The sequence below is a fragment of the Phascolarctos cinereus genome, unplaced genomic scaffold, assembly GCF_003287225.1.
Source record: "Phascolarctos cinereus isolate Bilbo 61053 unplaced genomic scaffold, phaCin_HiC Scaffold_4;HRSCAF=312, whole genome shotgun sequence".
In the NCBI taxonomy this organism is placed as follows: domain Eukaryota; kingdom Metazoa; phylum Chordata; class Mammalia; order Diprotodontia; family Phascolarctidae; genus Phascolarctos; species Phascolarctos cinereus.
In genome coordinates, this window is record NW_027555847.1 from 278629832 (window position 1) to 278655590 (window position 25759).

Sequence of the window (25759 nt, forward strand, 5' to 3'; positions counted from 1 at the left end):
TCCTTGAGAGCAGAGACTTGTTTTTCACCTTTTTTTGTAATCCTAACACATAGCACAGTGCCTGGCACATAGTAGGGGCTTAATAAATCTAAACTGAGTGACTTTCTAAGTCTTTTCATTTATAAAATGAAAGGTGTGATGATTTCTAACTGCTTTAAGCTTTATTGGTCTATGATTTCTCACCATTTTATCTGCTTTCCTTAATCAAAGGACAAACTTAGAGATTTATGAAGACTCAATCATATTGACTATTCCAGGTGAGACACTACTGCTTTCTAAAAATATTTAGTGAGCCAAATTAGTACAGGAATTCATATGGAGTCCACAGCCCCCATAACAAACATTAAGAAGCGTATCTGCAATACAGAAAACAAAAGCCACTGTGTTTTACTTCTTTTTTATTTCAACCCTTTGCAAGGTCAAAAGTTTCACGGAAAAATAGAAACCTACAAAGGCTGAATTTTCTTGTTGCACTCAGAAAGGGGCATTCAGGACAAAGGACCAAGCTTCTCCACTTCAGCAATATGATTCATTGTCTTTATTCTGAAAGGGCTGTAGACACTTTGGAGAAGATGAAAAGCCCAGCATTAAATTTGTCTACATATATTTGTGACATTCCAAGCAAAAATGCTACATTTTCCAGAACTGTTGCAAACCTCATTTTGAAGCATCTAATTTATATAGACACACTGAACAAGCGTCCCTGGAGTCCTTGCAGTGGATGAGGTTTTGGTTGTCCTCTGCAGTGAATACTTTGGGGCTAGATGTGAGCTTTCTCTGAATGTACCAAATTGAGATTCTCCTGTGCCTCAAAGAATAAATGCAACCCCTTTAGTTAAGCTTGAGTATTTTAGAGCACTGTACTTTAGGTTTAAACAATGCAATGTTTAAGGGGAAAAAACTCAAGTACACATCTCAAAAAACATTCAGCAACTGAAAAGCAACACTCTGGAGGTTATAACTTCCACCAGAAGCCACGACATTTCTATTTTTGATGGCTGTCACTTCTTTTGTCATTTTTAACTATTTAAAATATATTCAGACATATATAGAAAATTAAACTTTTGCTTATTCATTTGAGCTATGACTACACATATTGTCTTATAAATCAGTTTTAGATTAAAAACCAGTTAAAATATTGCCAACCAAGATATTTTTTCAGTAGTTGGGAAATGAGTATGAAAATCATATAGTACAAGGTGTAAGAAATATAGTTTGTTGATTATAAACAGCCCCTTTCTTCCAGAGTAATAAGGTCTTTCCAGAGAAAGTTAGCAATCTCCTGCATAGTCATGGAAAACACTTCTGTTGCTTACTGACTAGGTTTTTTTTTTTAATATGATTTGGACTTTTAAAAAACAGGCAACATTGACATGGTAACATAATCAGAGGAGACAGTTGTTTTAAAAAGTAATTTTAAATAAGTGAATGATATACATATTTAACACCATGCTTACTTCCCAAAGCTAATATCACCTACAACTTTGGAGGAAAATAAGGTACCTGTGGAAACGGAAAACTCATTTAATATATCTGTTAAAGACAGAATAGTGGCTAATAGCCATAGCATGGAAGAATAAATAGCAAATTTATGAAACAAGCCTCCGTTTCTAGTTCTACTCTGAAGCATAGTATACTTTATGTTAAGCAAATCCTATGCCTTGATTACATATGTCAACACAAGAAAAAATTGACTGAGCTTGGGTTACTGCTATCAAATACAGGACATGGAAATTTAAAAACATTTTCATTTACTGATAGACATTTACTGACAGCTAGACATCTTTCTTAAAACAAATAAATGATTAATATTGACAACAAAAGTGTAAACAGGAGTGTAATTAATAAATTTTCTAATTGTTAGCCAACATTCATTCTTTACCTGTGACATACCTACCACTCAAAAACAAGAACATGCAAAAACAAATCCCTCCTACATATCAGCATTTCTAAATCCAAAAGAAAAAGAAACAAAAATCAACTGAAAGATTGTCTATTTAAATATTAATTAGTTATCATTCATTAACATTCCTATTAAAATCATAGAAAAGGATTTTCATAATTATTAAAATAAAGAAAACAATTAAATGATCTATAGATTCTGTCATAACAGCACATCCTTAATTAAAATGGTGGCTTCACTGTACATAATATGGAGATTACTCCCAATTTTAGTCAAAATATAATCTGCTCTTAAATTGGTGCTTGCAGTGAAACCACAGTTAACACAAATATTAACCTAAACCCTAAGAAAAGCTTTAGTACTCTAGATAACTCAAACCACTTGTAGAACAATGAATAATTTACTGAGTTGGCCCAGAGAATTTGGATTGCTTTTTGCTTTCAAACATTTTAAGGACTCTACTCTCTAGTGCCCATGTCACCCCATAGCAATAGGTTACACAATGCTTCTGGATGCACTTAGTTGGACACTATGAAGGTGCATTAAATGATTCCCTAGCGGCCTGAAATAGTACCCAAATGCCAACAAATAATATCTGTAATAGAAAGAATCTGGCACAAGGTGTTTTATTTTTTTTAATACTGGTTTCTAGAGCTCATAATCAGTGTAAGATCACTTTTATTTTGCTATGGCTTGTCGAAGTCAACAATTATGTTAATCAGTTAAAGAAAGTGGCCACTCCTTTGGGGAAATCTGAACATTTTAAGCATAGTAGGAATTTAATGCTCAGAATGATAAATCTAATCTGGACATTCTATCTTAAAATTCTTTTTTTTCCAGAAAAGGACCCCAAACCTAAGAAGATTCATTGTTTTAAAAATCCTTAATTTTGAAAAATAAAAAATAATAGACTTATCTGGTAACAGCTAACATCTGTTCTTATGTTCTGTAGAATCCAAATGGAAAATACACACTCGCTCGTGCACATACACACCCACACAGACACCAAGAAAGGTGAACGTTAAAACATTCCCAAGAGATCATATCATCTATTCCAAATCTGTAATTCCCATTACGCCTGCTGAATATATCAGAGAGTTGACTTCAAATACTAAAGGGAGTGTTAAGAGGCATTAGACATATTGGGTGTCCAGCCCATTTGATAAGCACGTTCCAGGGTCCTCTTGCAGTCTTGCAGGACAGTACTGAAAGTTATATGTGGATACTGGTGCACAAGCTGTTCCACAGTTACTTCATTCACCTATAACCAAAGAAGAAAATCCAGGACTCATCAGAAGCAATAAAGATAAATGAAATATTGACTCTAAATCCCTACATTCTAAGAGTCAGAGAATCGAGAGTTCCAAAGATCATCTAGTCCCACCTTTATTCCAAATTAATCCCCTCTCAAATATACCAAACCAGGAAGTTGTATATTCTCTTCCCAGCTATATCCTGTGTTGTAGAACATAAATACCAAGCAAAGGGGTCCATTTCATTTGAGAATAGCTTTGACCAGGGCAGCTAGGTGGTGCAGTGGATAGAGCACTGGACTTGGAGAGAACAGTTTTGACCATTCCGAAAATTCTTCTCTAAGCTCATTTGATTTTGTAATTTATAAGATTACAGATTAACAAATTCAAACTTTATCAATATCCAATAAAAATCTAGTGATTGTAATGTGAGTTATCAATAAGACAGTTTTCTCCTATATAAAGCTAAAGGGTACAAATAAAGGAAATCAGAGATCAACTCTAAAACATATTATCACCTGTTTGTGTAGGATAAAAATATGTGTAATGATATAGAGGATTCATGATATGAGCTTTTTGGAAATTCTTATTTGGAAATTTCTATTTTTGTTCTTTAAATGTAATAGTATCACAAAATGCAGGCCCTTTATGAAAAGGGTTGAAATTTGAGAAATCAATAATTAAAACATACAAGGCTGGCTAAGTCTGGCAGGTCAGAGATATCCCCATAGACCTGAACCATTTTGATTAGACAAGGAAACCAGACAAGCCTAATTAAAACTAACACCTTTACAATTGCAGTGCTGTGAAGGGATTAATTTGTCAATTATTTTAAAGGTGATTGCCATTCATATCACAGAGGGAGACAGCTTTCTTTTCCCTTTAGATAAATAAATGATTAACCTAAGGATCACAACTTTTAGGCATTGTTATCTGAAATCTTTATTGAACAATGGATCATTTTCAAATTCATCAATATTTTTATTTCAATATTTAACAAGCTAGCCTGAAAGAAGGTGCTAGTGATACATCTTTGTGGTTCCTCTCTCATATCCAAAATGGGGGGGGGGGGAACCAGGTAGGACCAATGGGGAAAACACATAAAAAAAATCTGATAGACCAACTGAAAGTCTGCTTATAGGTAATATTGGAAGGATAATGAACTTTGCATCAGATTTTTTTTATCCTCTGAAATGCCAAGATGTCTGTGCTGTCCTGTACTGGAGTGCTCTGATAGGAATCCAGAGATTTCATTTTTGCAGACATTTTTCACCAGTTACTTGATCACAGACATAGGCATGTCCTTCCCAGAATATCTGGCCCTACAAAATTGACTTGCGTTTAAAGGTAACTTGACTTCAAGTTTAACTAGGCAATTGTTCCAATTTTAAAAAAATGTTGCTTTTGGAAAGAAGAAAGTATTTTCATGAGTCAAAATAAAACCCATCACACTATTTCTTAGAATTAAGCAGTAATATGTAAGTAGATGTGAGAATATATATATTAATATTTCATTTGAAAAAAATCCCACCTTACAGAGTGTCTTAAAATACAGTTTTATTCAAGAAACATCTTAGCAAACATCATTGTCTAAAGGCTCACCCCTTTCCCTCACAGAGTAAAAAAAAAAACCCGAAACAAATAAATTATTTCAGTACTAACATTTTCTTCTCTTTAGAAAATGTTATTCTTTGTGGCTTTTAATGAAAAACATACTACACCGGATCCCAAATGACCTATTTTTTAAAAAGACATTAGGGATTTGGTAGAGTGTGTTTTTTATTAAAGAACATTAGTAGAATGTTAGAGCTGGAAAGGGCTTAAAACTCATCTGTCCAGCTCTTATTTCATAGATGAGGAAGTTGAAGCTCAGAGATGTTAAGAGATTTGGCTAATGTCACAGAGCTAGTTAGTGTCAGACCTGAGACTGTTAACCATTTTGAGACTACTGAAGTTGATGGTCTTCCTGAAATATACTGCTGGACAACCTCTGCGCTAGAGATTTTTAGGGAACTGATTTTCTGTGGTTGGGTTTTTAGTGAAAAGCATTTCTATTTGATTGTGTGTGCGTGTATGCGTGTATGTGTATACATGCATACATACGTGCACATGTATACGTGCACATATATGTATGTAAATGTGTGTGTACGCACATATATGTGCGCGCGCATGTGTGTGTGTGTGTGTGTGTGTGTATATATATATATATATATATATATATATATATATACAGAGAGAGAGAGAGAGAGAGAGAGATAGGTAGTCTACTTTAACCCGTTATTGTACATGAAGATCACTATTTTTCTTTTAAAAGTGCCTAAGAATTAGTGTGTGATTATTCAGTTTTAGGACAGATTCACTCTAGGATTTCTTTTTTAAGCAAGCTTCCCTAGGACATCTAAAATATGTGCCAACTTAACAAAAATTTAATTTAAATGCCCCTGTCTAATTCATGGGCATATCTGTAATATGCTAAGTTGCAACAATAATATATGGCAATTTGGCCTTGTTTTGATATAAGATAACCAGTATTAGTTATCCTACGTAGTCAGAATACAACTTCCTCAAATCCCTTTTGCTAACATGGTGTTCTATAGAATTGGTAGTGGTAGGAAGCACAAATACTAAGTTTCAGAGCTTTGCTGGAATCGTACAACAGAAAGAATATGAATTCTACAACAGAAGCTATTAAGGCCAAGTAAATACATTAGCTTCTTATAGTAAAGACTATTCAATACATTTAGTATTTCCTAGTAATATATTGCAATATTCTTTACTAAAGTCATATTCTTTTGTCCCTTTAAAATAAAAATTTTGCCTTTTTCTTTAGATAGACTGCCTATATATTTGGCTGCCTTACAGAAAGAATTTAGCAGAAAAAAAGCAGCAAGCTAGTATAAATCACTTTAAATCATTACCCCTACACATATCTGCAAACTCTTTAAGTCACAATTCTAGAAACTAGGATGAAATGGAATTATTCTCTGTTCCAAATCAGAAAATCATACAATAGAAAAGGTGAATATGAAGAATTTAAGCTTTAAAAAATGCTTCACCATGATTTCAAGGTCTTTACATATTCAATATCTTTTGCTTTGACTGAAAACTATCAGTGGCAACCTCTCTATTGCATGTTTGATTTGAAAAAATGCAGCACATCTTTGAGAAATGTGCAGCACAGTCATTTGGGGGAAATTACAGTGATTAAAAGGAAAAGCATGTAAGATAGGTATTTTTTTTTAATGGCAGAAAGATTAGATTTTGCATTTCTCTTCAAGCCTGCAGAACTATAATTTACATTTTCAAAATTATTGTAACTTTTAAAGAAGATGGTAGCAATTTGTCTGGCATTTTAATCTATTTTGAGTTAACATCTATTAGTAATTTTTGAAAATGTGAGGCAAATTACTATGCTAATTATGGTAAATCATACATTATATTGCTGTTGCTGCTACTGAACTGTGATGAGAGAACCTTTAAAGTTTTGGTTTCAGTTTCGCAAGTTAGGGCATTTACCCGATTTTCTGGACTTTTAAATTCTCTATATCCATAACAGTGGCGTATGGCTTTCTTCATAACATCCCCAAATTCAAAACCAAACTCGGTTCTGCCCTCAATTTCTTCTTTCCACCTTCCATTATATACAAGAGATTAATTCAAGCAAAGTTTTTTTGTAAAGCAAATTTCTGTTAAATGGATTAATTTTTCCCTCTTGGTTAGATTAGAAAATAGGAGATGTGTTGGTGAAAAAAATGGGCACATGGATCACACTTCAGATATCAGTAAATCTATTTAAATGACAAATAATTATCTAACATAATACTAATAACACAATAGCTTTAATGTTTAATATTTTCTGTATCATACTAAAATAAGCCCCTAAATAAAAAATAAAAAAAAGACAATACTGTATGATACTATAACATCCTGAGGGTAGGAATCTTGTCTTATCTAAACATTCCTTCTCTCTCTCAGTGCCTAGCACAGTACACCACAGACACTAAATAAATATCTTTTGAATTAATGAATACAAGAAATTCAAGTAGTAAGATCATCAATCTCACATGCTGTTGCTACACTAGATATAAGGTCTTAGCAATTTAGCTTACTCTAACACAAACCTTTAAATTCCACAATACTTCCCATTTTATACCCATAGGAAATTTTAAATATATTTTTCCCACCTTGAAATTACTTGGATTTGCTGAGATCTTCCAATACACCTATGTACCCAATTTGTTTCACTATCCTCACATAGGAGAAGATAAGGAATGAAATCCATAATCTTTGCTCAGCTATTTTTTTCTGAGATAAGCTGCAGGAAAATGATCAAATATGCAGGCTATATTTTATTTAATTAGTAACTAGTGTCTTTACTAGGAATTTTTTTTTTGCTTTTTAATTTTATTTTTGGTTCCAAATTCTCTCCCTCTCCATACCTTCTTTGCCTATGATCCAGTATCAAACTGTTTTGATGATTACTCTTTTGTAATATACTTTGTGATCTAATACTGCTAGGCCTCTTTTCTTCACATTTTTCCTCCAATGATTCTCTTGATAGTCTTGACCCTTTATTCTTCTAAATGAATTTTGTTATTAATTTTTCTAGCTCCATAAAGTAATTTTTGGTAGTTTGGTATAGTGCTGAGTAAGTAAATTAATTTAGGTAGTATTGCCATTTTTATTATATTGGGTTGACCTACCTATGAGCAATTAATATTTCTTTAATTATTTAGACCTATCTAAAGTGTTTCATAATTGTGTGCATATAGTTCCTGTGACTCCCAAATATTTAAGACTGCTTGAAGTTATTTTAATAGAATTTCTCTATCTCTTCCTGCTTAGATCTTTTGGTAGTATCTAGAAAATGCCGATTATTTGTTTGGGTTTATTTTATATCCTATAACTTTGCTAAGGTTGTTGAATATTTTGACTACTTTTAGTTGACTACATAGGGCTTTCCAAGTATACCAACATATCATCTGCAAAAAAATGATAGTCTTGTTTCCTCATTGTCTGTACTTATTTCTTCATTTCTTTTTCTTGACTTATTGCTAAGGCTAGTATTTCTAGTACAATATTGAATAATAGTGGTGATAATGATTCATCCTTGATATTGTTGGAAAGGCTTATAGTTTTCCCCCTTACAGATAATAATTTCTCTTGGTTTCGGATAGAAACTACTTATTTTAAGGAAAGTTCCTTTGATTCTTATCCTTGCTTTTTTAAAACAGGAATGGGTATTATATTTTATCAAAAGCGTTTTCTGCATCTATTGCATGTGATCATATAATTTTTGTTGTTTTTGTTATCGATATGGTCAATTGTGTTTAATGTTTTCCTAATATTGAACCAGCCCTGCAGTCCTGGTATAAATTCAGTCTGGTCATAGTGTTTGATTTTTGTGATATAGTGCTATAATTCCCTTGCTAGTATTGTATTAAAAATTTTTTGATTCAGTATTCATTAGAGAAATTGGTCTACAGTTTTCTCTCTCTGCTGTTGGTTTTTCCTGGTTTAGAAATCAAAACGGTATTTGTATCATTGAAGGAATTTAGTAGGACTCCTTAATTTTTTTCAAGCAGTTTATATAATATTGGAATTAATTGTTCTTTAAATGTTTGGTTGAATTCACTTGTAAATCCTTCTGGTCCTGTTTTTTCTTTTCCTTGGGGAACTCAGTTATGGCTTTTTCAATTTCTTTTTCTAAGATAGGGTTATTTAAAGATTATTTTATTTGTTAATCTGGGAAATTTATATTTTTATAAATATGCATCCATTGTACTACTATAACCTCATTGTCTATGATACCTTTTTTAGCAAAATGCAGTTTCCCTGATTATCACTTTTAATTAGGTCTATTTTTGCTTTTCCTTGTCTGAAATCATGATCGCCATCCCTTTTTTTTTTTTTAATTTCAACTGAAGTGTAAGAGATTCTTCTCTAGCCCTTTATTTCAACTTTCTGTTTCACGTGTGTCCCCTTGTAAACAACATATTGTTGGATTCTGGTCTCTAATCCATTCTGTTATCCTCTTCCATTTTATGGGTGAGTTCATCCCATTCCCGATTATGACACTGACTGTGTATTTCCCTCCATTTCTTTTCTATTTATCCTTTTTTTTACTCAGTCCCCTCCTTTAAAGTTTGTTTTGCTTCTGACTATTGCCTCCCTTAATCTACTGTTCCTCTTATCACCATATCTCTCTTCTCTTAGCCCTTTCCTCTCCTACCTCCCTGTGTTCTCTCTCTCTCTCTCTCTCTCTCTCTCTCTCTCTCTCTCTGTATATACACACACACACACACATATATACATATATACACACACATATATATGTGTGTATATACACATACATATATGTGTGTGTATATGTATATGTGTATATGTACATACATATATATGTATGTGTGTATATATATATACACATACATACACACACACACACACACACACACACACACACACATATATATTTTCTTCCCTTTTCTAACCAGTCTAGTTCCATCATTACCTGCTCCTCCATATTTTCTCCTCCACTGGAAAAAAATTTCTTCCTTGCATGTATTTTTAACATGAGTTAATTTTCCCCATTCTACTTTGCTTTTTCTCTTCTCCCAGTACATCTCTTTTTCTTACAATTCCATTCTTCTTTAGAGACCACGCCCTTTCTTTAAGAAGACTCTTTCTAACTTCTCTAATGGTGATAAAGTTCTTAGGGATTACATGTATAATTTTCCAATATAGGAATGGCAACAGTTTAATCTTATTAAGTGCCTTATGATTCTTCAGTTATGTTTACTTTTTTATACTTTTCTTGCATCTTGTGTTTGAATGTCAAGTTTTCTATTCAGTTCTGTTTTTTTCATCAGGTTTGCTTGGAAGTCCTCTATTTCATTAAATATCTATTTTTTTCCCTGTGAGATCAGGCTCAGTTTTACTGGGTAGGTTTATTCTTGGTTATAATCCTAGGCCCTTTGCCTTCCAGGATATCATATTCCAAGCCCTCTACTCCTTTACAGCAGTAGCTGCTAAATCTTTTGTGATGCTGACTGTGGCTCGGCAGTATTTGAATGGTTTCTTTCTGGCTAAGTTGAAGTATTTTCTCCTTGGCCTGGGAGGTTTGGGATTTTGTTATAATAATTACTGAGAGTTTTTATTTTGGTATTTCTTTCAGAAGGTGATCAGTGGATTCTTTCAATTTCTACTCTGTCCTCTAGTTCTAAGATAATTTCTTGAAATATAATATCTAGGCTTTTTTTTTAATCATGGCTTTTAGGTAGCCCAATAATTCTCCAATTATCTCCCCCTGATCTATTTTCCAGATCAGTTGTTTTCCTCATGAGATATTTCACATTTTCTTCTATTTTTTCAGTGCTTTGCTTTTGTTTTATTGTTTTTTGATGTCTCACAGAATCACCAGTTTCAACTTGAACAATTTAAATTTTTAATGAGTTATGTTCTTCAGTTTTTGTTTGCTTGGTTTTTTTTTTTTGGTACCTCTTTTACCATTTGGAGTTATTTTCTTCAATTTTTTTTTAACAAGCTGTATATTATCTTTTCATGATTTTCTTGCATTGCTGTCATTTCTTTTCCCAATTTTTCCTCTACCACTCCTATTTGATTTTAAAATATATACATTTTTTGTAATTATGTTCTTTAACTCTTGTGGGAATTCTTATTGGGCTTGTGTTTAATCTGCATTTTTTCCTTTGAGGCTTTGCTTGTGGATTTTTTTCAAGTCATTGTTTTCTTCTGAGTTTATATCTGGAGCTTTCCTGTCACCATAGCAGCTTTTTATGGTTAGGTATTTTTTTTTTTGGTGGGGGGAGGTCATTTTCCCAGTCTATTTCTTGACTTTGTTAGAGTTGGGTGCTGTTCACCTGGGGTGGTGGGGTGGTGGTGATGAGTAGTAGCCTGAACTTCAGTCTTTTATGTCTTTCTGGTGCTTTCACAGCTAAGTCTGGGGACCTGTAAGTTTTAGGTGCTTCCAAAATGGTTTGATCTAGGAAAGTGGTCTAGTCATTATCCTCCTGGCCTGCACTCTGGTCCTTACTCAGATAAGGCCCCTGCTCCCTTGAGACCACAACTGATCCTCTCTGCCCTGGAACTGATTCCTGGAACTGGGTAATGGGCAAAGAAGCTGACAAATGGTGACTTGTTCTGTGCCCAGAACTAGCACAGAAGACCCTTAGAATCTCTTTCTAACTAGATATTCACTTTCCTTTCTGTCCCTGTGCACTGGGCTCTCCCACTGCCACCACCACTGCTGTTACTGTCACAGCTACCTCCAAAGCTCACAGCCTGTGGCATTTCTGCTATGCTATGCTCCAGGGCAGCTCCCATGCCAATGTCGGCAGACATCCTCTCTTTCTGTCCTGTAAGCTGTCCTGAGCTAGAAAATAACTCACTATAACTCTTTGTTCGTTATCCTGTTCAGAATTCTGCTTTGTGTGCTTTCTAAAGCCGTTTAGAGTGTTGCATTGGGACAGCTTGGAAAAATGCTCACTTTATTCTGCTCATTTTTTTTTAAACTAGGAACTGTTAATACAAAATGCTCACTATTGCTGAACGTCATTAGCCAATTTCCAAAGCTGAGCTAGAGCACACAAACAGTGTGCTACAGCTATGTGTGTAGATGGGTAGATAGAGAGGCGATAGATAGATAGATAGATAGATAGATAGATAGATAGATAGATAGATAGATAGATAGATAGATAGATAGATAGAAGGCCTGTGGTTTCATTAGTATAAGGTATTCCTGGGTGAGGAAATCTCCTAATCAACCATTTTATAGATTCATAGTCTTAAATAGTTGCCTAGAGCAATGAGGGGCTAAGTATGACTTGTTCAGGATAACACAGAGAGTATGTCAGAGGTGAGACTTGATACCAGGTCTTCCTGACTGAGGCCTGCTCTTTATCCACTATGCCATGGCATTTGTGTGTGTGTTTGTGTGTGTCTATGTGAATTCAAAGATTCAAATTTAACAGTGGAAGACTTAGAGAAAGGGAGGGAATTCTATGGAACACATTTGGGTAAAGATCAACTAAGGTATAAACATAAACCATGTTGTCCTTGAAATATATTATAGATCACATGGCCAAAAAAAAGAAGAAACAGATCAGTTCAGGAAACTTATAAGCCTATTATAGAAGACTAACACAGTAACGATGAGGATCCTCTATGGTGTGAACATCTTCTAGAGCTCTCTTCTTGCGAAAAGTAAAGCTAAAAATTTCATGCCTCACCTTTGTGATACTATATCCTAGGGTACTAAAAGAAATGGAAATTTTAATTGCTGATATTTGAAAGATCATGGAGACCTGGAGAAGCATCCAAGAAATGGAGAAGGGCAAAGATCCTGATTTTCCGAAAAGAAAAGAGAATGGAGTATGCAACCTTGAAATTAAGTTTTGAGCTTAACTTTAGCAAACCTGACTTCCATTCTTGGTGAGGGACTCAACAGGGCAAAGCTATCTTGAGGCATTTGTGGATGAAATCAGGAGGTCAACAAACAAAATATATGGAAAAGATCTGCCATTATGTTTATAATAATCCTTTTTTTGGCACCAAACACAACACCCACCATTCTTGTTCTCTTAACATCACAGTCCTAGACATGCTTATAGAGGAGACAGAAATGGCACTGAAGAAAACAAAGTTGAAAAAGGCAGTGGAACTAGACCAAATATACACAGAGGAGTTGTATGTGTATCTGTCTGTCTTTGTATCTATGTATCTATCATATCTTGGACTGACACTACAAATGGACACTGAGTTGGGCCTAGAATTAAACAAAGGAAGAGAGAGGGCTGAGTTGCCTTTGGGAAATTTTAAAGTTCTTTTAATGACCACAAACTTATTGCTTTATTAAAAGTCCATCTTTTAAATACTAGTCTACCAGTGTGGTTCCATACAAGACATGGAATACTACTGTCTCTGAAGAATTAAAAATTAGTAACAATGGTGCAGTGGAGAGGTGCATGTAGAATGAGAGCAAGCTGCAAAACATTCCAAATGAGGAGTTACGGAGACCAGAATAAAGGATGCCAATGAAGAAATGTGTAAGCAAGATGGGATGGTCATATGGATATAGTAAGGGACAAATGATAAACAGTTAGCCATGTACTCCATTGGTAATGTTACAATATCAACAGAAATGGAGGAAGACTCCAGCTTATTGGATAGACTCCTTGTGGCAAAACTATGGAAGGACAAGGATAATAATCACACAATATGTTCAGTAAGGATGGGTCACAATTTGCATAATTTGAGAGAATGTATACATAAATCACAGCTCCTTTTAAATATCTGAGTTAAGTATTATTATAGAGATGAGTAGGGAACATCTAGAAAAGCAAGTTGTAACCATAAAAAGTCAGCATGGCTTCATGCCAGATTACCTAAATTTCCTTTTCTGACAGGGTATTATTAGACTGCAACATCATGAGAATGTTATAAATCTACCAGATTGCTTGGAATTAGAGTCTGAATGGAGGCCTTCAAGGATGGTTAGCTAGCCAGAAGGAGTTACAGAATGTCTATGCATACTCCACAGTCTCTCAAAGACACTTCCCTTAAATGTCATCACATGTCATCACAAGTCTCCCATAAGCAAGCTCCTCAGCTTTTCCATACAGGTCAGCTGCAAATTGATGCACTACACATTTACCAGACTCCCATTATACTGGGCAAGGTAGTTTTCTCTTAAAAGTTATTGAAACTGTCTTCAAGAATGAATTAGCTTAGGGGACAAAGCCTGAACCATTGACATAGCTTTCTCATTCCAAATTCAGTCATTCCATAGCTGAAAGCAATGAAGAGTTTTGTCATGTCCAAAGTACCTTGGCATTGAGAAAGCAAGTGTGGTCAGCTAGAGTCAGGAGGCATAGCTTTGCACGTGATCCCAGAGATGGCTACTATAGACCCCATATCACAATTCAACCTTCATTATAAATGACACACAGGTGGCCTAAATAAAAACATCAGCACAGGAGGAGTCAGGAATGCCACCCTTAACACTTGAGTGTTAATGGTGTTCTGGGAAGCTCCATCTAACTGAACCAATGCTATAGTTACTACTGAATATTGTTTCCATACTATATGTTAGATGACCTAAGTTGAGTGGGCTTATCATTTCCCTCTACTTTCCTTGAATATTACTGCTTGCCTTTCCCAAGACTGGGGTTTGAAATGTTCCTAATAGATTGGTCTCCACTCACATATTCATTCACCTATTTATTCCTTCATTCAACTACTATTTACTGTTCATTTTGGTCTCTTTAAGATTTGTAAAGCAAACTGTAGTTTACAAGAAAATCTCAAATCCCTTTATGATCCATTAGAAAGAAAAAAAAATTGCCATTCTAAGTACAGCCTGTGCTTTCAACCATAGCCTGAATACCTATGTGTCAAGTATAATGAGGGCTGAACTGGAATATGGGGTCTACTGGAGCCATCTCTGGAAGTATATGCAAAGCCCTTTCTGATTCTAGCTGACCACATGTTGTGGTTCAGCACCAAGGCACTTTGGTGTGACAAAACTCCTCACTGCTTCCAGCTATGGAAAGACTCAATGTGGAATGGCTTGTACTTTGAGATGATGAAGGAATTCTCTATCGGTGGCTAAGCTGAAGGAGTTGGTCATTCAGTAGACCTTTAAACAGAAGGATAGCCCTTTTCCATCTTAGCAGAAATATTAAATTTCCCAGCACATGGCAACCAAAGCATATGTTCTGCCCAGATGAGCCTGAGACTTTGAGTAGCTCTGCTGTGTTTTTGCTTTCATAATCTTAGGTTAATAAGCACTGAGCCCAAAGATGGACATATCCCTGTTTAGAGGCCACATTGTCAGTTTAATAAGTTTGGAGTTCTTGGGTCCGTTGGGTAGAGATGACCAGAATACCACAGACAGGAAAAAAGAGTGAACACTTGGCCTAACTAGTCAGAAGTCATGAATATGGAGGGAAACACTGGAGAGCCAAGGCTCTACTGAGATTTAAGTATTAATCTTCTAGGATACTATAACTATATGACTATATAACTATAACTATAGTTATAAATTAGGTTACTGAATCCTGTTTTCAGTCTTTCTATCAATGTATGCTGTGTCTTTCATATCTATTATGATTTATTTTGTGTGTAGGAAATATATATGCCATACCTTATACATACTGTACATTGTATAAATGTACATAGCACATGATTATTAGTATGGTTAGTTAACTTTTACTTAAAGTAGGTAAACCATTCTGTGATGAGGTCTCTCAGTGGTGTGAGTTGTTGCTGTGATCATTTCTACAGTTAGTCATGTGAATAGATGCAGTACAGACCACTAGCCATAAAAACACATTGGTGAGGATTACAGAAATTTGAGGAAACTCTTTGTGGAACTTATACCCCTTCCTCACATATGTTACCTTGGGAAAATGCTATGTCACCTCAGACAACTACACTTTAAATTTACAACTCATTGGATTGTCCCTCTTGGGCTCTGATTCTTATCTTAGTATCAATCATATTTCTAATCTGGACATTGCTTTCCATATCTGGATAATCAGCTCATCAACTTGTATCTAAAGTTACTGAAAACAAAATTTTCAGTAAGCTGCTATGGTTATCATTTTTAATAACAGTTTTATTATTAAGCTAGACTTCTTACTAATGTCATACAACTGATCAAGAAACCAAGTCTTGTAGGACTTCATCCTTTCATACTCATCATGGGGCTTCACTGTCTTGAATGGTGGTTATCTCAGTCACAAACTATACGTAAGCTGAGGATCCATTTACCTACCCTTCACTTCTCTCCTTTTCATCAGCCACCAGGAGCATACCTCCTCTATCCCTTGAACACCTCCTCTTCTTCTCTACCCCTACCCCTTCTTCTCTCTGTTTTTTAGTTCTCAAATTATTATTAAATCAACTCTTTCATTGCTCCTGAAATTAATGTATTAGTACACTCCCCTAAGGCTGTACCTTTCATCTATATATCCTTCCAAACTGCGTTACCTGTCCCTAGTAACCATTACCCTATATGTGTTGTATTTGTTCCTTTAAGGCAGGGCCTGTCTTCCTTTTTTATGTTCTTAGAACATAGTGATTAGCACAAAGTAAGCATTTATAAGTATTTTTTTAAAATTTATTCTTTATTAGAAAGACAAAAACTTCAACGTCTGTTTTTGGATTCCATGTTGAAGTTGAGACAATTCAGACGCATATGTCCAATTTAGTGGAATTTGGAATGGAAGGGACCTGGGTTTGAATGTTGTTTCTGCCATTTACTACCTTATAATTTACATGGACCTCAATTTTATCTTCTGTAAAATGAGAGTTGACCTAATAGCATCTTCTTCATAGAAAGTCTCAATTTTCTCCCAGCCCATCACTCCTGCACTAGCTACACTCTCCTTCTCCCTTTATCTTGACACCTTGGTGAAAGAGTTCAACTCTACTGTTTTCTTATCTTGAAAGTCCCTGGACCTATTATCATACTATCAATTGTGCCCTGCAGAGCCTCAATGTTGGATCAATCCCACCATCCACTGCCTTCACTCCTACACGTGTGCTGCTAAATGAAGATGGAGAAAGTCACACAGTAGGGCTGAAAGGGTCCAACACAAATTTATGTTACATTAACTCAACTGGGCCTTCAGGGCTACTAGGCAGTCCTTTTACACCTTTGTAATTAATTCACAGTCTCACTCACCACTACGGCTCTTCTAAACCTTTTCATCCCTCAAAATTCCCATGGCTCTCCCTCCCTCTTCACTCACTGCTAAGAATCTTGCCTCATATTGAGGGTATATGCTGAGAGCTCCTTCTCTTCCCCTCTTCTTATCTCACCCAGATGCCTTCTGCCACTTCTTCACTTTCACCCCTGTCTCACACATGATAAGGTGACCTTTCTTGCTAAGGTACAAACCCCTCTACATGCACAAGTGACCCCCATTCCACCCTGTTTTCTTCAGCAGACTGGCTCCTCCATCATCCCCACTCTCCTATCTTTAATCTCTTCTAGTCTACTGGCTGCTTCCCTACTGCCTACAAACAGACCTACGTCTCCCCCATCCTCAAAAAACTCTCACTTGATCTGTCCAGCCTTATTAGTTAACATCACATATCTCACCTGCATTTTGTGGCTAAATTCCTTGAGAAAGCTGTCTACAATAAGTGCCTATAGTTCCTCTCCTCTCTCTTACAGTCTGGCTTCTGCCCACATTCTTCAAACTCATTTCTCAAAAGTTACTAACGGTCTTTTAATTGTCAAACCTAGTGTTCCTTTCTCAGTCCTCATCCATCTTGACCTCCTCTCTAAAGTCTTTGGCACCATTGATAACCCTCTTCTTGATTCTTTCCTTTCTGTAGTTTTTTGTGCCACTATTATCTCCTGGGTCTCCACCTACCTATCTGACAGCTCCTTCTCAGTCTTCTTTGTTGGATCTTCATCTAGATTACCCTTGCTAATGGGTAATGTGGGTGTCCCACAAGGCTCTGTCCTGAGCCCTCTTCTCCTCTTTCTCTATACTATTTCACTTGGTGATCTTATCAGCTCCCAAGAATTCAATTACCACCTCTATGCCAATGATTTTCCAATCTTACCCAGAACCAACAATCTCTTTGCTGACCTCCAATCTCAAATCTTTGCTGGCCTATTAGACACATCAAACTGGATGACATGGAGACATCTTAACCTCAAAAGGTCCAAACTCATCTTTTCTATCAAACTTCTCTTCTTCCTACTTTCCCTATTGCTATTGAAGGTACCATCACACTCCTAGTTTCCCAAGGTTCAAAACCTAGTAGTTACACTTGACTCCTCACTCTTTCTCACTTATCTGTTGCTAAGGTCTGTTGATTTTACCTTTGCAACATCTGTCAAACATACCCCTTTCTCTCCTCTAATACTGCTACCACTCTGGTAAAGGCCCTTATCTCCTCATGCCTGAAATACGGCAATAGCTTGCTGTTCTGCCTGCCACAAGTCTTTCCCTACTCCAGGCTATCCTTCACTAAGGTACTAAAATGATTTTCCTAAAGCACAGTCCAATGACCTTACTCTCCTACTCAATAAACTCCAGTGGCTCCCTATAACTTCTAGGATCAAATATAAAATTCTATGTTGGCATTCAAAATGTGACACACTTTCCCTACCTTTCCAGTCTTTTTATACCTCACACTCCCATATGTACTCTTTGATACAGTGATACTGGCCTCCTTGAGTTTCTTCATATGAAACATTCCATTTATTGACTCTGGGCATTTTCTCTGGCTGTACCTCTGCATGGAATGATCTCCATCCTTATCTCTATCTCTTGGTTTCCTTCAAGTCTCAGCTAAAATTCAACAGGAAGCCTTTCTCAATCCCTCTTAATTCTAGTGCTTTCCCTCTGTTGATTCTGTTCTCTTTATCCTGTATCTATCTGAAGATTATCTGGAAAGTTAAGGTACTGGACACTGAGGTCCTCTCTCGAACTGAAGTGCCAATCATTCAAACTCTACTGCATGGAGCACAACTCTGATGGGCTGGCCACATAACTTGAAGGCCAAACAAAAGTTTACCTAAAAGTCTATTTTTGGAGAACTCACACAAGACAAGCATTCACAAGGTCAAAAGAAGTGGTACAAGGATACTCTCAAGGTCTCCCCGAATAACTTTAGTACCAATTATGAGACATGGGAGACATTTGGACAGGACCACCCAGCAAGGTAGAAGGCCCTGTGCTCAATGAGCAAAGCTGAATTGCAATAGCACAAAGGAAATGTGAGATGTGCAAATCCCGAGACATCTTCACCCCAAATGTTCGTACAGACTATCTGTCCTCAGCCAATGATAGACCCTTCCAAGCTTGTATTGGACTTATCAGCCACAGCTGAATGCACTGTACCTTGACCCCAACTTCAGGATGTCCTCTTCCAGCATGAAGGACGATAAACAATCCCGTATCTATTTTGTTTGTACATAGTCTGCATGTCTCTCCCATGAGATTGTGAGCTTCTTAAAGGCATGGACTGTCTTTGGCCTTTCTATGTTTATATCTTCAGTTCATTACCTGACACAGAGTTGGTGCTTACTAAATGTCTGCTGACTGATCTCTATGTGATGCCACTGCTAAGAGTCCAGGAGTTTGATTCCTGTGGGTGGGAGGCAATATGTTTTCTCTCAGGTAATAGGCCTCTGGACTGTACTTTCAATATTGCAACAAAGCCTCAACTTTCCTGGTGTTCTGGACAAGGGTACTAGACATGCTTAGAACTAAGTATTTACCTTGTGCCAATGTCAAGAGCCATTTCAGACAACACATATTCAAACGAGAGCCCACTGTTCTTTGTTTACGTGTACAGCGGCTCCAGAATGGGCCCACTTTTAGGAAGGAAAAAACAGTAATATTTATTTTAGTAACATCAAAAATTTACATGCAAATGATATGAGTCATCTAAGTAAGGGTTTTACTTTTTAAAATAAGACACTAAAAAAAGAACAGAAGAGCAATATGGATTTCCCATGATCCTGAAAAGTCTTTGACATGGCAAATAATTTTAGGCTGCTGCGTGCATTGTATAATCATTATAACTTTTAATGGCATTTCCCATAGTCAAGTAGTATTACTTCTCACTTCTCCCCTTTTATTATCTAGCATTAGATAGAATGTATATTTAAAGTTTGCTGATTTTGCCTCAGGGTCTGGGAGCAAGAGGGAGAAGCGAAAAGATGTAGAATTTGGTGATGCTTTCACTGTCTTTTTCTTATTCTTCTCAATAGTGAAGGTATTCATGTTTCCTAGTACTATGGAAGTGATGTCAAATATGTGCCCAAAGACCTTAGATATTGCCTTAATAGACTCCATAAAAAAGGAAGGAGTTGATGAAAAGTGCTCCCCCATCATGATAAGGATAGCGAAAGGATCTTCAGGCTATCTCCTTCAAAAGTTGTTTACAATTTACCCTTTTCTTTTGTATGAAATTACTTTTCTGCTCATTAGTACCTGAGAGACCATTAAATTCTTATTTATTACAGACCATCTGCATGATTCCAGGAGTCAGAAACAGGAACAAGCTGGTAGGAGGGAGGTCTTTCTCAGGCTCTAACAGTTGAAAGAGGACATTTTAAATCACAAAACACAAATTTTTTTGATAAATGATCTTAACAGAAAAAGAGGATGGCATGGTATTATAAAATTCTGTTAGGAACATTTCCATTTGTCTTTTTTTTAGAGTATAAAACAAATTCAAAATGGTTATTAAAACTCTCTTTGTCTTCCTTGGAACTTCTGCTCTCTTCTGTGGATTTTAAAAATGGTTCATTGATGCTCTTTTCTTTTACTGCTTTTCGGCTTGGCATCACTGTTATTACCTCCCTTCTCTTGTCCCTCCAAATAAATAGAAGCCTTGTAACAAACAGCCAAGCTAAATAACTCCATACATTGGGCATGTTTGACATGGTATATCTCATTCTGTATTACTAGTCCAACACCTCTCTGTCAAAAGGTGGGAAAGGTGGGAAGCATGATCCATCACCGGTTTTCTACAATTATGGTTGGTCAATCAGAGTTGTTAAGGCTTTAAAATTTTTTTTTCAAAAATATTTCTCACTCCTATTGAGAAAACAAGAAAAACAAAACACTTGTTATTAAAATGTTCCTAAATCTTTTAAGTTTGTCTTTGTAATATTGCTTGGTCATGAACTTTCTTCTGTTCATAGGTCTGACGGGGAATTTTTTCCTTGCTCCTCTAACCTGTTTATGATTTCACCCTTTCTGTCTAAGTAATGTACCCATTTGGAGCTTATCTTGATATATGTCTGATTATAGATGTTGTTCTATACCTTGTTTCTGTTACAGTACTTTCCAGTTTCCTCAACAGTTTTGGTTAAATAGTGAGTTCTTGCACCAGCAGACGGAATCTTTGGGTTTATAAAAAAAGAAGGCTACTCAAAATTATAAAGATCAAGCATGAGTTGAATGAAGAGATACAACACCTGCAGCCCATTCCTTCATTGAGATAGAAGATCCATGGGTGTTGTACAGTGCACATATTTTCAGATTTGTTTTCAATGTATTGATCAGTTGTGCTTATTTTTTTTTCTTTTTTTGTTTTTTAAAAACGCAGTTTGTTAAATGGGATTTTGTTGGGAATATGCAAAATTGCTGATGATTTATGGGGGTTTGTTTGCTGAAGTTGTTAAATGTTTCAACTAGTTTTTAGTTGACTCAGTAGGGTTCTCCAAGTCAACATATCAAATCACCTGCAAAAATCAATAATTGCTGCTCTTTGCCAGTGCTAATTACTTCATTTTCTTTTTCTTGCCCTATAGCTATAGCTAGTATTTCTAGCACTACATTGAATAGCAATGGTGATAGTGCACATCCTTGCTGATCTTACTGCAAAAGTCTCTAGTTTATCCCCATTACAGATAATGCTGGCTCTTGGTTTTAGATGCTACTTATCATGGACAGTTAGGTAACACAGTGGATAAAGTGCTGGGCTCACAGTCAGGAAGACTCATCTTCCTGAGTTCAAATCTAGCCTAAGACATTGACTGGCTGTGTGACCTGGGTAAGTCATTTAATCCTATTTGTCTCAGAACAAACAAACAAACCCAGAAACTAAATGGTGTCATAACGAGTCAGATATAATGGAACAACAAGTACTTTTCATTTTAAGGAAAGGTCTATTTATTCCTATACTTTCTGGAGGTTGTTTTTTTTTTTTTAATAAGAATGGGTTTTGTATCTTGTCAAAAGATTTTTCTGCATCTATTGATATAATCATATTATTTTGCTTGTTATTCTTATTTAATGTGGTTAATTATATTTATACTTTTCCTAAGAGTGCGCCAGTCTTGCATTCCAGGTATAAATCCAACCTGGTCATACTGAATTATCTTTGTGATATGTTGCTGTACTCTCCTTGCTAATAATTTATTTGAAATCTTTGGATCAGTATTCATTATGGACACTCAGTTACAGTATTCTTTCTCTATTTTGATTCTTCCTGGTTTTGGTTTGGACTGTATTTTAATCATTGATTAATCTAGTAGGATCTCCTCTTTTCCTATTGTAAAACATATCAGAATTAATTTTTCTTTAGTTTGGTAAAATTCCCTTGTAAATGCATGTGGTTATGGGACTTTTCTGGAGAAGTTTATTTTGGGCTTGTTCAATTTCTTTTTCTAAGACTGGGTTATTTATGTCTTCTACTTCTTGTTCTAGTAATCTGAGAACTTCACATTTTTGTAAATACTTTTCGATTTCATTCCAATTTAGTTTTATTGTCATATGATTTGGTGAAAATCCTAATAATTTCTTTTATTCTTCATTGGTTGTAAATTTACCTTTTTCACTTTTGATACAGTAATTTTTTTCTTTCTTTGCTTAAAGTTAACTAATAATCTATTTTGTTACTTTTCTTTAAAAAAAGCTCCTAGTTTTACTTATTAATTCAGTGGGTTTTTTTTTTTTGCTTTCAATTTTGTTCTTATCTTCTTTGATTTCAGGATTTCTAGTTTGTTGTTTAACTGGGGATTTTTAATTGGTTGGTTTTCTAGTGTTTTTGTTGTTGTTGTATATTCAATTTATTCATGTGCTTTTAATCTTTTACTAATGAGATGTTCAGAGACCTAAATTTTCTACTATGGACTTCTCTGGTTACATCCTACAAATATTGGTATGTTGTTTCATTGTTATTATCTTTAATGAAATTATTTATTGTTTTTATATATTCTTTTACTCATCCCTTCTTTAGGATTCTTTAGTCTTTAATTAATTTTATTCATTTCTTTCGTGGCCCTTTATTGAATAAAATTTTTATTGAACTGATATCCATAAAAATGAGTTTAATAGTTCTACTTTTGATTAATTAGTCATATGATTAATTTTTATGACCCTAACACATAGTCAATTTTTGTGAAATTTTGTATGTATATACACTCTTTTCTATTCCCATTCAATTATTTCCAGAGGTCTGTAAGACTTTTCAAAAAGTCTATTCCAGTCCTTCAATTCTCTAAAAAACAATTTGGGGTTAGATTTATCTAGGTTTGAGGTCCCCCACCATTTACTGTCTATTTCTCCATTTAAATTTTCCTTTCAGTATTGAGATGTTATGCCATTTGGTGCATTTATGTTTATTAGTCTTGCTACTAATTTGTTAATATGGTACCTTTCAGCAAAATGTAGTTTTCTTATTTACTTCTTTTGATTAGGTCTATTTTTACTTTATTTGAGATCATGATTGCTAACCTTACCTTTTACTTCATAAAACAGATTTTGCTTCAGCCACCTTATTTCAACTGTGTGTACTTCTGTTTCAAATGTGTTTCTTGTAAACAATGTACTACTAGACTCTGCTTCCTTGTCCATTTTGCTATACTCTTCCATTTTATGGATGAATTCATTATATTCACATTTAGGTTTAAATATTGTATATTTGTATGTTAAATTGTATATTTCCTTCCATTCTTTTATATTTTTCCTGCTGTATATTTTTTGCCACCTCTTTATAAAGAAGAGGCCAGTAGGAAAGAAGGCATGAGCTTAGCATTAGTCCTCTGAGATTGTTATAAGCTGCTTCTGCTCCCCACCTCCTCTTCATTCCCCAATAATAGTTTCTTACCCTTTCTTTTAGGCCCCTCTTCAAAATTCATACTCCTTAATTAGAATTTGTTTTGCTTAAAAGTAATTTTTCCCTTCCGTAATCTTGTCTCCCTCTTTTTCCCACTCTCCTTTCCCTCCTTTTTCCCTAATGGATGAAATGTATTTCTGTACCTGTGGGTGTATGTGTGCACACATGCGTGTGTGCAAGTGCATGCACATGTGCATTCTATGATCTTTTGATCAGTTAAGTGTCAAGTTTAAATGTTGCCTACCCCCCCATTCTTTTTTGTATTTGTAAACCTCAATTATGTAATATAATTTTCCTTATCCTTCCTCTCCCTATCTCCACAATGTATTTCTCTTCTTCCCCCCATTCCATTCTTCATATTCGATGATGAAAAAATAACAGAACCACTCCAAGGCCATCTGTATGATTAGACTCCCTTTATGACCCCTGATGATGAAAGAATTCTGAGGGGATACATGCAGGAGTTTGCTACTAAATGTTTAATAACCACTTCTTTGAAAATGCATAATACATTTTAAAGTTTAATCTGCATTACTAACATTTTCTCCATCACTTAATTAAGTCTGGACAATCAAAACAAACTGTGACTTTGTAATGTTTGCCCATTTCTCAGGTGTAAATGCTCACATGGAAAATTTAACAGTCGGCTCCAGGACACCCCAACTTACATGGAATATAGTTTATTCTTATTTAGATCCTTAAGACTGGTCACTTATGTTTACCTTTTTATACTTCTCTTGTCTCCTATGTTTGTACTTCAAACTTTCTATGCAGATCTGTTCTTACTTTTTTTAATCAAGAACGCTTCTAACTCCTCTATTTTATTAAAGATCTAGTCTTGTTTTGTTTTGTTTCTCTGTAGCGTTTTACTAATTCCTTCTGGAATATCAAATTCCAAGCCCTTCACTACTTGACAGTGGTGGCTGTTAAAGTACATGTGATCCTGACTGTGGTTCTTTGGTACTTGAATTCTTTCTGGCTGCTTGAAGTATTTTTTATTTGACCTGAAAGCTCTAGATTTTGGCTATAATATTCCTGGGAATTTTCATTTTGGGGTTTCCTTTAGGAAGTGACTATGGATTCTTTCTATTTTCACTTTGCCTTCTGGCTCTAGGCAATCTGAGCAGGTTCCTTATTTCTTGGAATAAGATATCTAGGCTCTTTTTGCCCCTTTTTTGTCATCATGGTTTTTAGGTAGTCCAGTGACTCCTAAATTATCTCTCTCCATCTCTTTTCCAAGTCAGTTTTTGTTAAGAGATACCTTTAATCTTTTGATTTTGTTTTACTATTTCTGATTGTCTTATGGAGAAAATTAACTTCTATTTGGTCCATTTTAATTTTCAGTGAACAGCTAGGTGGCTAAATGGATAGAGTGCCAGGGTCAAAGTTAGGAAGACTCATCTTCCTGAGTTCAAATCCAGCCTAAGACATTTACTAGCTGAATGACCCTGGGCGAGTCACTTAACTCTGTTTGCCTCAGTTCTTCATCTGTAAAATTAACTGGATGAGTAAATGGCAAACCACTCCAGCATCTTTACCAAGAAAACCCCAAATGGGGTCATGAAGAGTTCAATGTGACTGAACCAACTGAACAACAATAACAACAAATTCAGGGAGTTTGTTGCTTGAATAAGGTTTTGTACTTCTTGTTCTAAGCTGTTAATTATATTTCCAAATCTTTCTTCCATAGTTCTCATTTCTTTTCCCATGTTTCCTCTACCACTCCCATTTGTTTTTAAAATCATTTTTGCTCCTTATTAAAACAACAACAAACAACTCTTGCTTTATCCCTTGAAGAAATTCCAGTTAAACTTATGCCTATGTTGCATTTTTTCTTTAAGGCTTTCTTTATGGGTATTTTAGCCATTCTCTTCTTCTGGGCTTGTGTATTGAGCATTATTGTCATTATAACAGTTCTTTACTGTGGAATCAAATTTTTTTTTGTTTGTTCATTCTTTCAGATGACTCCTGACTCTGGATT

At 35.3% G+C, this 25759-nt stretch overlaps 1 protein-coding gene across 2 annotated transcripts in view; it reads right to left on the reverse strand.

The window, feature by feature from the left end:
* Positions 1-381: 381 nt before the first annotated feature.
* Positions 382-25759, reverse strand: part of FBXL17 (F-box and leucine rich repeat protein 17) — a 513353-nt gene continuing 487975 nt past the window's right edge. Inside the window, exon 9 of one of the 2 annotated variants that reach the window (XM_020968827.2) lies at positions 382-3164. In XM_020968827.2, coding sequence (XP_020824486.1) covers positions 3027-3164 — 138 coding nt within the window. In that variant the 3' untranslated portion in view covers positions 382-3026. The remainder of the gene's footprint in view (positions 3165-25759) is intronic. The other variant, XM_020968828.2, reaches the window with a different exon arrangement.